The 16,609-nt window shown below is 43.0% G+C and overlaps 1 protein-coding gene across 16 annotated transcripts in view; it reads right to left on the bottom strand.

The window, feature by feature from the left end:
* Positions 1-8,462, bottom strand: part of SLMAP (sarcolemma associated protein) — a 177,024-nt gene extending 168,562 nt beyond the window's left edge. For 9 of the 16 annotated variants that reach the window (XM_030811561.1, XM_030811557.1, XM_030811559.1 and 6 more), the window contains exon 1: positions 7,869-8,295. In XM_030811561.1, coding sequence (XP_030667421.1) covers positions 7,869-8,066 — 198 coding nt within the window. In that variant the 5' untranslated portion in view covers positions 8,067-8,295. Of the gene's footprint in view, positions 1-7,868 lie in introns of all 16 variants that reach the window. The other 7 variants (XM_030811558.1, XM_030811560.1, XM_030811553.1 and 4 more) reach the window with 2 other exon arrangements.
* Between the last annotated feature and the right edge of the window lie 8,147 nt (positions 8,463-16,609).

Raw genomic sequence — 16,609 nt, forward strand, 5'->3', positions numbered from 1 at the left:
CCAGGAGGCTGAGGCAGGAGAATGGCATGAATCCGGGAGGCGGAGCTTACAGTGAGCCGAGATCCCACCACTGTATTTCACCTAAGGAGTAATGTCAAAGAACTAAGTGGGAAAAAAAATGCTTTAAGTATATACACCATCGATATTTTTAACAATTCGAAATCACAGATAAAATATTTTATCAATTTCCCACTATTATGAAAAATAATATAGGAGGAAATGAACATGTGCTTTAAATATATAATCTGGCTTCCTATATATGTTCACATTATGTGTCTTAAATACAACTTGTCAAGTAAAAGACTTTCTCACAAACACCAGCACCCCTTAATGACCTTTATACTTCTGTCAACAAAAAACTTAAGTATCTGTTAAAACAAACATACAAACAAATAAAAAGTAAAAGAATATATGACCTGCCATTCTCCCAAAAGCTGAGGCTAGGATCTTTGTGGTCATGTTTAGATGTATGGAGGAAAAAAGAAGAAACAATCTTGGTTGTCAAATTCAGCAGGCTCTTCACAATGACTTCCTTGCAATGTCCTTAGAACATGCCGTATCATCCCTGCTTCTTCCTCCCACCCAAAACTCCTTTCCCTGACTGACCCTAACTACAATCTATCTCTTAACCCCACTTTTTTTTTTTTTTTAAGATGGGTCTCACTATGTCACCCAGGCTAGAGCAATCATAGTGCACTACAGCCTTGAACTCCTGGCCTAAGTGATCCTCCTGTCTCATCCTCCCAAGTAGGTGGGGCTACAGACCTGATGCACCCCTGGCAAATATAAGTTTTTGAACTTTTTGTGTTTTAGAGACAAATTATTGCTATGATGCACAGGCTGGAATGCAGTGGATTTTCACAGGTGCAATTTTGGCATACTACAGCCTCAAACTCCTGGCCTCAAGCAATCTTCCAGACTCAGCCTCCCAAGTAGCTGACATTACAGGCATTTGCCACTGTTCCTGGCCATTCTTCCTCTTTTTAAAAGTCCTAAGGTCTAGTTTAAATTGGATTTCATCCATGAAACTGTTTCATCCATTAAACTTTCCCTAAAATCTTCAGTTCACATAGGACCTTGCTCTTTGCTGAAGTCCTAACGTGCAAGTTAATTTAATACTCTTATCTTTTTTCATTTTCTGGCATTTAATCATTTCCATTCCTACTGTTAACCTGGTCTATGCCCTCACAAAATCACATCATATCTAAAGTGTTATAAAGCCTTTAGAATAGCACAGTGGTTATGAGCTTGAGTTTAAATCTCAATTCTACCATTTAATAGCTATGTGAACTTGACCAAGATCTCTCTGTGCCTCAATTTCCTCACAGGTTAATGTGGAAAAAAACAAGCACCTCAAAGAGTTACTTGAGGATTAAATAAGTTAACAAGTAAAGCATTTAGAACAGGGCCCAGTATATAGTTAGTACAAAAGTGTTATTTAAGCTGTTACCCATTTTTCCTTGCTCCAGGCAACTCTACATACTGCTATTGTATCACTATTGTATCACTCTTTTCTTTTTTCTTTTTCTTTTTTTGTTTTTTTTTGAGATGGAGTCTCCCTCTGTTGCCCAGGCTGGAGTGCAAAGATGGGATCTCTGCTCACTGCAACCTCCGCTTCCTGGGTTCAAGTTATTATCCTGCCTCAGCCTCACAAGTAACTGGGATTTCAGGTTCATGCCACCACACTTGGCTAATTTTTGTATTTTTAGTAGAGGTGGGGTTTCACCATGTTGGCCAGGCTGGTCTCAAACTCCTGACCTCAGATGATCCACCCATCTCGGCCTCCCAAAGTGCTAGGATTACAAGTGTGAGCCACCACACCCGGCCCACTCTTTCTTAAACAGGGGTTTGGTATGTCGGTGCTCTGCTCAGAACTCTAGTAGGCCTTCCATAACCCAAGGGTCCACATCCTTAGCTTGGTAAGCAAGGCACTTCACAACCTGGCACCACACTATCTAGTCAGCTTCATTTATTCAACAACTACTTTATACAAGATAGTAGGAAAACATTCCTGTCTTCCGGAGTGTGAAAATTAATTACGAAGATAAGGCACAAACAAGAACATCACACAGAATAGATAGATGTTCACCCTTGGCTACTCTTCAAAGAACTCTCTAATCCAACAAAATCAGTTTCCTCAGCATTTGGAAAATGCAAAGCTCGTTCAAAATTATCTGCTTTTTATTCCATCCTCATCCCCACAAAAAAAATAAAACCAATCAAAAAAACCCTTTTCTTATCTATCCACCCCTAATTTTAAGGTCAAATGTCATCATTCTTTTGCCATTGAAACTTATAAAATCATCTATCTCAACTATTTTCAAAGTGCACTGTCACCCTCTCTATCCAATGTAAAAGTTCCTAGAAAGAAGAAATAACAAATCCTTACCAGTTTGTGTCATTTTCTCCCCCTTTACCACTATGCCCTTCACTAAAACAAATCATGATAGAACAGGTGCTCAAAAAGATGCACTAGGCCGGGTGCAGTGGCTCATGCCTGTAATCCTAACACTTTGGGAGGCCGAGGCGGGTGGATTGCCTAAGCTCAGGAGTTCGAGACAAGCTTGTGCAACATGGTGAAACCGCGTTTCTACTAAAATACAAAACAGTAGCTGGGCGTGGTGGTGTGTGCCTATAATCCCAGCTACTCAGGAGGCTGAGACAAGAGAATTGCTTGAACCCAGGAGGCAGAGGTTGCAGTGAGCCGAGATCACACCATTGCACTCCAGCCTGAGTGACAGAGTGAGACTCCATCTCAAAAAAAAAAAAAAGATGCACTAAGTTTAAATTAAAAGTGAGACTACAAGTAGACAACTACTACCACTAGTAAGTAAACTTCAGTGAGACTGGAAATAGACTACTATGTCAACCACTAGCATGTCACCAGTACCCCAAAGCCTCAAACCAAATAGGGCCATCCAAATCACAAGAGTCCACTCACTATCCCTTCTACGTAACCACTATATGGGTAGATCTGCTTGCTCAGTGGTGCCTTGAATCAACAGAGGGATTAATAACCATTCTAGGCTGGGCACCGTGGCTCACACTTGTAATCCTAGCACTTTGGGAGGCCGAGGCGGGCAGATCACCTGAGGTCAGGAGTTCATGACCAGCGTGGCCAAATGGTGAAACCCTGTTTCTACTAAAAATACAAAAAATTAGCCAGGCATCCGGGCATGGTGGCTCATGCCTGTAATCCCAGCTACTTGGGAAGCTGAGGCAGAAGAATCACATGAACCCAGGAGGGAGAGGTTGCAGTGAGCCGAGATTGCGCCACTGCACTCCAGCCTGGGAGACAGGGCAAGACTCCGACTCAAAAAAAAAAAAACCATTCTACTATCTGCCATCTAATTTGAAGAGCTTGACTTCCGAAAAGGATGAAGGATAATACATAGGGCCAGCATCCAACAAGGCAATATCCAACTGCTACATTACTGAGAAGATGATTTGGAAAAGATTATGAAACTCTGCTTTGTGCCAAACCTGTCACCCTTCAACATGCAGATTTAAGTATTATACAATAAGATATTCCATGAGCTTAGCATTAAAAAGTGTCACTTAGATTTCCACCTGCCTACATTTTGCAGATATTCTAAAATGAACATGTATCATTTGAATAATCATAAAGTTTCAAGTGTTTATTATTTCTTCCAACTTTTTTTTTTCTTTTTTTTGAGACAGAGTCTCGCATTGTCACCCAGGCTGGATTGCAGTGGCGCGATCTCAGCTCACTGCAACCTCCGCCTCCCGGGTTCAAGCAATTCTCCTGCCTCAGCCTTCCCGAGTAGCTGGGATTACAGGCACGTGCCACCACGCCCAGCTAATTTTTTGTATTTTTCGTAGAGATGGGGTTTCACCGTGTTAGCCAGGATGATCTCAATCTCCTAACCTCGTGATCCGTCTGCCTCAGCCTCCCCAAGTGCTGGATTACAGGCATGAGCCACCATGCCTGGCCTATTTCTTCCAACTTTTAATGAGCCTCCCATAATGGACAATGCAGAATGCAACAGTCACCACAAAGCGAAAGTCATCCAAAGCACATAATTACCCCAATTTTCGACCTCCCAGGTAAACTGCCAATTTAGACAAAGTTATCAACTACATCAGTTTCAATTTTAAAAATTTCGTCTGGCCAAGCACAGTGGCTCATGCCCGTAATCCTAGCACTTTGGGAGGCCAAGGCAAGTGCATCACCTGAGTTCAGGAGTTTCAGACCAGCCTGGCCAACATGGTGAAACCCTGTCTCCACTAAAAATACAAAAATTAGCCGGGCATGGTGATGAATGCCTGTAATCCCAGCTACTTGAGAAGCTGAGGTAGGAGAATCCCTTGAATCCAGAAGGTATAGGTTGCAGTGAGCTGAGATCGCACCACTGCACTCCAGCCTGGGTGACAGAGCCAGACTCCGTCTCAAAAAAAAAAAAAAAAAAAAATTTCTTCTATATATGCCATCACATTAAAGAAAATAATTTCTCATCACCTTCCTAAGACTCCATAGCACTATAGCAAATTGCAGTGTTGTCTAAATAGTTTCCTCTTCCCCACTAAACACCCTCTCTGCTAAGTACTGGGTGCTTAGTAAGAGCCAGGGACAGGGTGCTAAGTGATTTATATAATTACCTCAATTCTCAAAACAATAATAGGTACCATTATCATCCCCAGACATTTAAAAAAAAAAAACAAACCTGGCCGGGCGCGGTGGCTCATGCCTGTAATCCCAGCACTTTGGGAGGCCGAGATGGGTGGATCACCTGAGGTTGGGAGTTCAAGACCAGCCTGACCAACATGGAGAAACCCTGTCTCTACTAAAAACTAAAAATTAGCCAGGTGTAGTGGCGCATCCCTGTAGTCCCAGCTACTCGGGAAGCTGCGGCAGGAGAATCACTTGAACCCAGGAGGGAGAGGTTGTGGTGAGCCAAGATCCCACCATTGTACTCCAGCCTGGGCAACAAGAACGAAACTCCTTGCCTGAAGGGATTCTTTTTTTTTTAAGAGACAGGGTCTTGCTTTGATGCCCAGGCTGGAGTGCAGTGGCATAATCACAGCACTGCAACCTCAAACTCCTGGATTCAAGCAACCCTCGTGCCTCAGCATCCTGAGTAGCTGGGACTACAGACACTGCAAATTTCATACAAGAACTATTTGGTCGCGCTGTGGGTTTTCTTTGGAACCGTATCCCTCACAGTGCCTGGCACATAATAGATGCTCAATTAAAACCTACTATCTGTCCAAACCAAAGCTTTAAATAGTTAATTCCTAAAACAATTCAATGACATGGTAAGATCTGACAGTATCTGCTATAACTAGATTAAGTGGTATAATAAGCAATAATTACATCTATATCTAAAGTAGTGGTCTCACAGCCTGCGTGTTATTTTAGCTAATAAAGCAGAAGGGGGAAAAAAGTGAAAATGGTAGAAATAAGCCATATCTACCATTCAAAGATAAGTTTTTCTGAAGAATAAATTTCATGGCCAGGTGTGGTGGCTTATGCCTGTAATCCCAGCACTTTGGGAGGCCGAGGAGGGTGGATCACTTGAGGTCAGGCGTTCAAGACCACCCTGGCCAACGTGGTGAAACCCAGTATCTATGAAGAATATAAAAATAAGCTGGGCATGGTGGCACGTGCCTGTAATCCCAGCTACTCAGGAGGCTAAGACACGAGAATCGCTTGAACCCAGGAGGCAGACGTTGCAGTGAGCTGAGGTTGCGGCACTGCACTCTACCCTGGGCATGAGTGAGGCTCCATCTCAAAAAAAAACCAAATATTAACATGTCATCTCAATTCATGAAACAGTCACTATTGATCTATTCTTAGTTATCTCAAAATAACCTATTTTGAGAGTTTTAGTACAGCCGTGGAAAGCACTGGGCATGAAATCAGTATTTTTCAAATAAGTAAAACAAAAAATGGGAGTCCCCTTTGAGTGTTTTATCAAAGAAAGTGCATTTGCAGAGTATGTACTGTGAGCAAACCTGTTGTCTGATTAGTTTAGACCTGTTGCCCAAGAACATAAAATGGCGAAAATGTAAAAGCTGGTTGAGTTAAGGCACTACTTAGTAGTAAACTGATGTCTGAATTCAAGTGCTGGAAAAATGAGTTCTATGAATATTCATTTTAAAGAATTATGAGGGCCAGGTGCAGTGGCTCACGCCTGTAATCCCAGCACTTTGGGAGGTTAATGCAGGCGGATCAACTGAGGTCAGGAGTTCGAGACCACCTGGCCAACATGGTGAAACCCTGTCTCTACTAAAAATACAAAATTAGCCAGGCATGGTGGCGTGTGCCTGTAATACCAGCTACTTCGGAGGCTGAGGCAGGAGAATCACTTGAACCCGGGAGGCAGAGGTTGCAGTGAGCTGAGATAGCGCCACTGCACTCCAGCCTGGGTGACAAGAGCAAAAATCTGTCTCAAAAAAAAAAAAAAAAAAAAAAGGATTGCGAGTAATCTACGAAGTATTTTAGGCACCCTAACTTCAGCTTGGGGGGAGGGGGGAAGGGTCTGCTCCAAAGGTAAATGAGGATCTGGTGTTAAACAGAAAAGTTAACATACTATTCAGTTCTCATCCTACACGTAGAATAAAGTATAGATATTATGCAGCACACAGAACTTGGACAATCTTTTCCTCCTTTCTTTAAAAAATAATTTACAAAATAATTCCTTAAATCAGTAGCTGCCGAAGTATCATTTTTTTTCTCTTCCTTTGGAGGCTCAGGTTTCTTTCATTTCAAAACGTATTCTTGAAGACTTAAGTTCTTCCTTTAAGAAAGATTTAATTATTTAACTCAGAAAGAGGGGCAAAACGTCAGGAGGTGAAACCTGAGACAGTCCTATTAGTCTTACATAACTTAAAGTTGGAACTGATTCACTAGCTCAGCTAAAAACCTGAGGTTTAGGCACAAAGATGAGCTCTTTAGTATACTCTCCACAAACACAAATAAACAGTTTTTAAAAATGGAAAGGATCTTAATTTCTTTCTTCATTTCTTAAAATAAAAGCACATACACGTATAGTACTTACAATACTAACATAAAAATACTAAATTGGTTACGCTTAAAATGAAAAGCACTGAATTCATCGTATCACATTTAAGTAATGCTATAATTGACAGAATAGGGTATAATTTCAGAAAATAAGTTTATTTCCTAACACTAACTTTTGAATAGCACCTCTGTAACTATGCATTAAGTACTTAATAAGTGCTGCAGAGAACATCAAAAAGTGATTTTCAAACGCAATATGTGTATGTTCTCCAACTCGTAAGAAAACTCTGAAAATATATAAAGTTATAGTTGTTCATGCTTAATTAAATTAGCTTTGATTATTGCAAATTACTCCTTCTAGGGCAAGTATGTATCAAACCTTTCAAAAATCTTAGGTTTATACCAGCAATTATCCTTACTAGAAAGGTCCTGATCTGAACTCATCTAAAGCTATGTGTTAACTACATTTCACCACTAAGACACTTGAGCCCCGGGATAATAATGGCCACGGATTCCCCGAATTGCTTCGAGAACTGCTGCTTGCTTAATAAAGCGCTGAACTGTGAATTCACCTTTCTAAACAGACTAAAAGCAAGACGCCAAGTTTCACTATCTAGTTTGGGATTTCACTGGGAATGACCACGTTATCAAGATGCCATAGCCCTCCTGAGGCTTTTAATTACAATACCTTCTCTGTTTCCATTCAACCACCTCAATCAAATTTCCACTAGAACCAGGCACACAAACAGTTGATTCGTGGCTTTGCGCAAAGCCTCCTCTGGATGCAAACCCTGGGATCCTGCATATATTAGGCCTCTCAGGGAGGGCAAAGGGGGAAAAAAAGTATGTTAAACAATGCCGCTGGACAATGTGGTGACATTACCTTGCCCGTCTTGTGATCAAACCAGACGAGAGCATGGTTCCTTGATAGCACTTTGCAATCAAAAGTGGCATTATTCTGCGCTGGTCGACAGCGGGCCACTGAGCGGCCGATTTTGATGGGCTCGTCCAGGTAGACATGACGCTCCTGAAACGGGTGCGAGTTCGGGCGGCAAGTGAAGATGGCCAAGGCTGACGGCATCGAGGATAGACTGGGGGTGTCTCTCCTACCAGGGACAAAGAGGAGTTCCTCCGGATCCGGACTGCCCTTCACAAGCCTATGCCCCTATCCCACCCAAAATTTTAAATTAACACAAACTGCACATTGTCTAAGCATAACCAGTGAACATCAACTCTTCACTTGGGTGGGAAGACAAGCCAGCGTAAGCCCCATCACCTCCTTTAAAACCCAGCAACGCCGTGATCACAAAGAGTCCCCAACTGGCAGCTTTCAGTCCATCTTCTTCTCTGGGAAGAAAAGGCTCAAACATCGGGCAGCTTCGGCCAAGAAAACTCCTGGAACACAGTTTGGGGACTGGAGGTATCCAAGCAGATGAGTCACACGCCAATTCTTGTGTTTGGTTTGAGATCGCGGCCGCTTTTCCCCCTTGGTGGCGGAAACGTTGCAGCACTGCAGCATGAAGGAAGGGTCGGTTCGGCGCGGCCAGGAAAGTCCTTTTGGGCCGAAGGAAGGTGTGGCTGGACACCTCTGAGCAGCCACCTCCCGTCCTCGCCCGGCGTGAAGGGGCGAGAGGTGACGGAGGCGGAGGGGCTCTAGACGGCCGGCGGGACAGTCTGCATCGCCCCTGCTGAGCGGAGGCCGCCCCGGGAAGGGGGACGCAGTCCCCGGCCTGGCACGATCCGAGGCGGCGGTGGCTGAGGTCCTCCGCGCGAGGCGTGGAGGCCGGCGGGGCGCGGGCAGTGGCCAAGTCGGGACTCCTGGGCACCTGGCGAGCGTCCCCGAGACCAGGGCGGGGACCCGGCTCCGCAGGCCGGTGCGGACCGAGCGAGGCGCGACACCGGGAGGCTCGGGTTCCCAGGCGGCAGGAAGTTGGTCCCCGGACGCCTGGGCTCCTGGCCGCCGCTCAGCACAGGGGCCGCCTCCCCTCAGGGTCGCCCCCGCGAGGGTCGCATCTCAGGGACGGCAGCCGCAGCTCCCGGCAGACGAGAAGGTGGGGGAGGGAGACTGGCCCGGAGGTTGGGGAGAGGCCTGGAGGCCCCGGACTGGATCCGCCGCAGCCTCCACCGATCGCGGCCGATGGGGCAAGCTCAAGCTGCGCCCGACGAGGCAGGAAACTTTCCGACCTGGTGGGGAAAACATCAAAACAAACGGCCGTCAGGCGCCTCAGCCCGCCCGCCTCAGCCCTCGCCCCCTCCAGCCAGACCCCCGCCAGCCCCCACCGCTAGGCACGACCTCCGCCGACCCCTCCGCAAGCAGGCTGCGAGGATTTGGAGCCAGGACGCCACGACGGGTCCTACCTCCCTAGCCGCCACCGCCGCCTCAGCTTACCTTGCCAGCGCCGGCCGCCATAGTGACTCTGACTGAAACCTACCCGGTGCACCGCCACGGGAACGCGCACCCTTCAAGGGCCCTCCTACCCCCTCTCCCGCGCCGTAGTCCAGGAATGTCACGTGAACGACGCCGCGGAAGCCGTGTTGGTAGAGGGCAGAAAAAAGGGCAAGCTAATTTTTAACGGGCCTCCAGGCGCCATCTTAGTTAAGGGCTGGAAGCTTCAAACCTCGGGACAACCTTAACGACCATTTTGGTTAAGGGCAAGAACAATTTGCGCCGTAGAAGGTTTTCCAAACAAACAGTGCCACCTTCTTATTTTATCTACTTAGCAAGGAGGTGCCAACTTTTACTAAATTTTGCTCTGTTTAATTCTCGATGAAAATACTAGCGAGCAAAAGAACAGACTCAGCCAAAGGAGATGGTCATTAGCAGCCATCTTAGCTGTGGGCAACACAGTCACCCGCAGCTACCTTAAGTGTGAGCCGCCAAACTCCCTCAAGTCTTAGGATTTGTGCACCTAACAGAAGGACCATTCTCCCCTCTGCTAAATTCGTTATGTTTTCTTCCCGGAAAAAAAAAAAAAACTTAGTTCTCGCATTCCATTTCGAATGACAGTCCTTCTACCTATTATGTGCCCCCAGGGCTCCTGCGCGGATTCTTCCACAGAAGGAGCGTTCAGAAAGTTTAAAATCATGTTTCTTCCAAAGAGAGATTGAACAATTTCCAAAGTGAAAAAAGAGGGTATTTCCCCCCACTTACAATATCAAGATGAGGAGTCATTGGTCTAAAGAAGAAAGACTTTGCAAGGGCTAAATGAAAACTTCAAGAAAAAATAGTGAGAAGGAGTCTTACTCATTTAGAATCAAAGGTAACTTCATTCTTCAGATTCCTGCAATAACAGGCTCCACCACTGTGTGACCTTAAGCAAGTTTCTAAACTTTTTCAAGCCTCTTTTTTCTCATGGATGACATGTCAATAATAGTTAATTCACTTGGTGTGGTGAGACTTCAAAATGTTAATCCATGTTGTTCAATAAAGAGTATCAGTTAGGCCGGGCGCGGTGGCTTACGCCTGTAATCCCAGCACTTTGGGGGGCCGAGGCAGGCGGATCACCTGAGGTCGGGAGTTTGAGACCAGCCTGACCAACATGGAGAAACCCCGTCTCTACTAAAAATACATAATTAGCCGGGCGTGGTGGCGCATGCCTGTAATCCCAGCTACTTGAGAGGCTGAGGCAGGAGAATCACTTGAACACGGGAGGCGGAGGTTGCGGTGAGCCAAGATCACGCCATTGCAGTCCAGCCTGGGCAACAAGAGTAAAACTCTGTCTCTCCAAAAAAAAAAAGAAAAGAAAAGAAAAGAAAAGAAAAAAAAAGTAGCAGTTATTCATTTCAATACTTATATAGACAGTTTGGCCGTGTCCTAGGTTTTTGCTGGGCCCTGGGGACACGTAAGTGAACAAAACTTCAATTCCTGCCTTCTGAGAGCATAACGGTATTGTGGGTTAGAAATGGGGGTAGGGAGTGACAAACATGAAATTGATGTAATCAGGGCTAAGATAGAGGCAGGCACTAGCTGCCCAAGGGGTCAGGGATGGTCTGGGAGAAGTAACTGAACTGAATGAAGGAAGATAGGAAAACCACAATAAATATGGTATTCGCTGAATGGTTTCATGAATTTCCACAAACACGGATAGCAAGGAAAAGAAGGAGCCTACTTGAAACAGTGCACCAATGTGCCGGCACATAATAGTGGATAAATAAGTATTTGGTGCATGAATGAAAATTACATACTGTTACTCATTATTAGAGGATAAAGTAGGCGGGACACAAAGTGAGTCTGGAAAGAATAGGCATTATATAATAAAGACGTTATATTCGTTTTTCAAGCTCTTCATCAATTCAAGAAATATGTGTCAAGCTACCACTGTGTTCCAGGTATGCTATTCAAAATAAGGATATGTCGGAAAGGTTTCTTATGAGAGGATGAAAAGTTTTCACTTCTGGTAACTTTTAGGCTGTTATGGAATAAAATAAGATAGGACCCTCCACAGATCCCTAATGAGTTTTTTTTTGCACGAACAGCAAGTCATTTATGCATTCTTTCATACATTCATTCTATAAATATTTAATTGAACGTCTACTGCGAAACAGATATTTTGAAAGGTCCTGGAAATACAATAATGAAGAAACAAAAAGACTCCCTCAAGTTGCTCAATTTAGGTGATGACATAGAAAGATCCTTGCTGTAATGGAGTATGTCAAGAGTAATGGAAGCATGGCAGAGTAGTTTAAACTGAAACTTGAAAAGATTAGACTAGCTAGTCTGATGCTATTGGGATAAAGAAATTTTAAGCCAAGAAACAATCCCAACAACAGTCCAGAGGCTTAAGAGAACAGGACTTTAAGGGAATTGCAAGTAGGTTCGTATCACCAGAGCATAAGAGATAAGGGAAAACAAGAGGAGGAAGAGTGACAGAAGTGAGATTTCAGTTGCTGAAGGACTTCTAGGCAATGCACCAGACTTCAGAACATTTCCATCTTCCTCCTAGAAGATCAAAGAGAAATAATGAAAGTCAAGGTGTTGGAATCAGACATGGCATACTTTTACCAGCACCATAAATGGTAAATTATTTAGCTTCCCTAAATTTCAGCTTCCTTATTTGAAAAAAAAAAAGCATATATCTACTGCACTTGACTAGTCTTTTTAAAAAAAAAAAAAAAAAGGTGGGGGGAAAGGAAAAAGGTAGATAATACCTTACAGAGTCTTCTTAGGATTAAATAAAATAATGGAATACAAAATGCCAACCGTGATGGCTGGGAAATAGTAGACACTCACAGAATGTTAATATTTATCATTATTGCTCACAGGAAGAATTCCCCCAGCCTTCCACATATAGTAAGGAGCAAGTTGTTTTATCTCTAGTTTGTATACGGAGAAACTTAATCATACATATGGAAACAAAAAAAGTCTGTTTATATTCAGTTCTACTATAATATCTCTTAAAATTAATGTTAAGTAGAGTAGAGTTTCTTCTACAAGAAAAGCTGGGACTACTATAACATGTCAGGATAAAGAATCCTATTAAGCTACACAGGGTGCTAGAAATGCCAAAATGGCATTGAAGGCATTCTTCACCCACTGGTATTCAGCAGGCACAGAAAAGGCTTAAATTAAGAAATCTCATACATGAGATACTTTGAATTCTAAGTCATGTGGGTGTTCCTCTCTGTGATTCTGTATCCACACAAAATTTTTATTAAATAAAAAGCTTGTCATGTTTTGAGAAATTGGGAATGGCAATGTTTCCTGATTTTGTAGTTCTCTCCTTTTTTAAGTTTTTGCCTTTTTATAGTCTGATGAGTATTGCCACTGCTATGATCCAAGCCACTTTTCAATCTTATAAAAGCAAAGAGAGACTTGTAAAATTATCATCCTAGTACCATCAAAGATGGGCAATTATTAGCATTTCTGATGTGTAGGAGACAACTCTGTAAACTCAACTAATATGCAGCCCTCTCTAATTGATAATGATCTAATTGGACTTTGACCAATGACATACACATGGGATATAATAAATTATGGAACACTTGCATAACTGTTTCAGCAGAGTATCTGGATTGCAAATATAGGTAAGCAAACCAATTAAGAGAAAGCTGAGAGTACTCAAAGCCCAAAATTGAGAGTATATAACATTTTCAATGGCACACACTGGCTTATTACAACTGAAGTTAGATCCTCTTCCCACTAAGGAAAGCTCTCTTCATCAGGGAGATTCTAATGAGTGGAAATACCCTGTCATTTCCCAGGTGCCCAGGGTGGAGTAGCCCAGACATTCCAGAGGCACTGCTCATATGTTTTGGGCTTCCTGGTTATTCAGGAAATAAAGGAAAAATAACTACCTGAACACAAATGAAGACATTTAAGTTCATTTAGCAACCTTTTTCTGTGAATATAAAAAGAAGGAATCACAATATTATAACTCCAGAAAGAATCATTGACAACAAATCCAGCTTCCACATTTTACAGGCAAGGAAATTGAGGCTCAGAGAAGGAACTTTATTGATTGTGTATTTACCATGTGTTTAGTATTTTCCTCATGACATCTCTGTGTATTAAGTATTAACCTTATTTTATAGGTAAGGAAACTAAGGCTCAGGCTCAAACATTAAGAAAAACATTAAGAATCTTAATATTTGATTGAGTGACTGAAAATAAGTCACCATGCTAGATCCAAAGTACATGCTGGGGTTTTTTCTTTCTAAAAATTATCTTTATTTTTATTATTTTTTTGACAATATCTTGCTCTGTCACCTAGGCTGGAGTGCAATGGCACAATCACGGCTCACTGTAGCCTCAACTTCCCCAGCCCAACCAATCTTTCCACCTCAGCCTCCTTAGTAGGCATGTGCCACCGCCATAACTAGCCAATTTATTTTTGTTTATTAATTTTTTCTTTTCTGTATGTCTCGGATCCCCTGTGTTGCTTAGGCTGGTCTCAAACTCGTGGGCTCAAGTGATCCTCCTGTCCGGCCTCCCATAGTGCTGGGATTATAGGCATGAGCCACCATGCCGGCCCCGATTGATGTTTTTGATTGATAAAAGAAACACATGCTCATTGCATATATTCAGGTAAGCAAAAATGAGGAAAGTAAAAGTCCTCTCTAGCCCCAACGCAAATACTTAGTCTAATGCTACTGTTAACAATTTGTTAGCTGTATTCTTCCAGATGCTATTCTAAGCCACATGAGGCATGCCCTTTTAAAAATACCACATTTATTAGGAATGGGAAGGTCAACACTAAGGGCCTTATTCTTAAAAGTGATAAATAATTTATATCAATAGCAAAAGGCCTGTATTGGGGCAGGGGGACGAGGAAGGGAAGAAATTATGCTATTTTTTGTCACTCTTGTATAAGTCCCCTTTTGATTACTGGAAGTATCCCCTTGTTTTTTATAACTAATTTAAGAATGTTACTTGGAATGTAGCAAATGCTTAAGAGTAAAAGGGCTGGGTCAGAAAACCCCACGAGGCATTTTCTTTCTGAATTTTTATTGGTATATCTGGATTTATTTCCAAATAGCTTAGTTACCAAGTAAAACATCAGAGACTCTATATATGATGGCTTTGCTCATCAAATGATTTGTAACATATATATATATATATAATAATTCCCTGCAAGTGTTGCACATAAAAATATATTTTAAGTACATACTTTATTCTAAGAAAACTATGATGTTTTGGCCTGGCATGGTGGCTCACGCCTGTAATCCCAGCACTTTGGAAGGCCAAGGCAGGAGGATCACCTGAGGTCAGGAGTTCAAAACCAGACTGGCCAACATGGTGAAGTCCTGTCTCTACTAAAAATACAAAAATTAGCCGGGCGTGGTGGCGCATGCCTGTAATTCCAGCTACTTGGGAGGCTAAGGCAGGAGAATCACTTGAACCTGGGAGGTGGTAGCTGCAGTGAGCCGAGATCTCGCCATTACACTCCAGCCCAGGTGAAATAGCAGGACTCTGTCTCAAAAAAAAAAAAAAAAGACAGAAAAAAAGAAAACTATGATATTTTGAATAATTGTTTTTGAATGTAGTTATTCGTGTTTCCTTTTAATAAACTTTATGTGGGCTTTTGTTTCAGAAAAATGCCTTGTTGCTACTGTATAATGTCATACATCAGCATCTCACTAAATGCCTATGTTTTAGAAAACTAATAAATTTCTCAGGGGTCTTTGGTCTTAAGGATTCCTCAGAAGATAGGTTGAAATGGATTGAAGAGACCTATACAAGGAAGTGACTCTGGCGTGCCTGCTCTTCCCGCACCCCCACTCCCCCAAAGCATGTCAAGCATACAAGGCTGGGAGGAGGAGTTCTCATCTGTGGATTTTTTTTTTTGTTTTTTTTTTTAAGACAGAGTCTCGCTCTGTTGCCCAGGCTGGAGTGCAATGTCTCAATCTCGGCTCACCACAATCTTTGCCTCCTGGGTTCAAGCAATTCTCCTACTTCAGCCTTCCGACCGAGTAGCTGGAATTACAGGCACTTGCCACCACACCCAGCTAATTTTTTTTTTTTTTTTTTTAAGTAGAGAAGGAGTTTCACCATGTTGGCTAGGCTGGTCTCATACTCCTGACCTCAAGAGATCTGCCCGCTTCTGCCTCCCGAATGGTGGGATTACAGGCTTGAGCCACTGTGCCTGGCCAATCATCTGTAGATTATTCACTGGGCTTTGTACAGAGCCGGTTTCATAAGCGTATGACCTTTACATAGGGCCCCGCTTGGAAGGACTATATCTGGATGTACTCTGCTGTCTTGAAATTCTCGGTAATTTTTGAACAGATTTCTCATTTTCATTTGCACTGGACCCCTCAAATTATATAGCTGTTGCCGAGCGTAGTGGCTCATGCCTGTAATCCCAACCCTTCGGAAGGCCAAGGCGGGTGGATCACCTGGGGTCAGGAGTGGCCAACACGATTAAATCCCATCCCTACTAAAAATGCAAAATTAGTCTGGTGTGGTCACTCACGCCTGTAATCCCAGCTACTCAGTAGGCTGGGGCAGTGAGCCAAGATCGCGCCCTTGCACTCCAGCCCAGGCTACAAAAGCGAAACTCTGTCTAAAAACAAAAAAATTGTATAGTTGTTCCTGCCTTGAACAAAGGGCTCAGGAACCCAGTCTCCTCTGTGCAAATCTAGCATGTTAACGAGCATGACGTGTGAAATGCTGTAGAAGAAACTGGTGGGCTATTGACACTGAAAATGCTTCTCTGAGAAATGAGATGCTTTAAGTGCAACCAGACAGGTCCATCTCCCCATTTTCTGGTTCTATGATAACTCGGGATCAGTGGCAAAGATGGTGGCAGAAGAAAACTTGACTTGATTTTGTAACTTCTCACTCTAGCTTAGACTCTGAAGTTAGTCCTGAAGATGATAATGAGAATAATGTTGAATCAAGGTAGAACCTGTGTCCACTAAAATTGTTCATTTTTTATATTTTCCCAAACTTTTTGTTATAAAAAATTTCAAATGTACAGAAATATTGAAATTACAGTGAACACACACAGAGCTCCTTGATTCTAAGTTGTTACCTTTTTGTCATATTTGCCTTACCTATGTGCTTTCTGAACTTTTTGACAGTAAATTGCAGAAATAGATCAGCATGCCTTTACTACTAGAAACATTTTCCTAAGTAACCAAAATATGTGGAGTTTTGATGAGTTTTTTTGAGACAGGGTCTTG

The sequence above is a fragment of the Nomascus leucogenys genome, chromosome 4, assembly GCF_006542625.1.
Source record: "Nomascus leucogenys isolate Asia chromosome 4, Asia_NLE_v1, whole genome shotgun sequence".
Lineage (NCBI taxonomy): Eukaryota > Metazoa > Chordata > Mammalia > Primates > Hylobatidae > Nomascus > Nomascus leucogenys.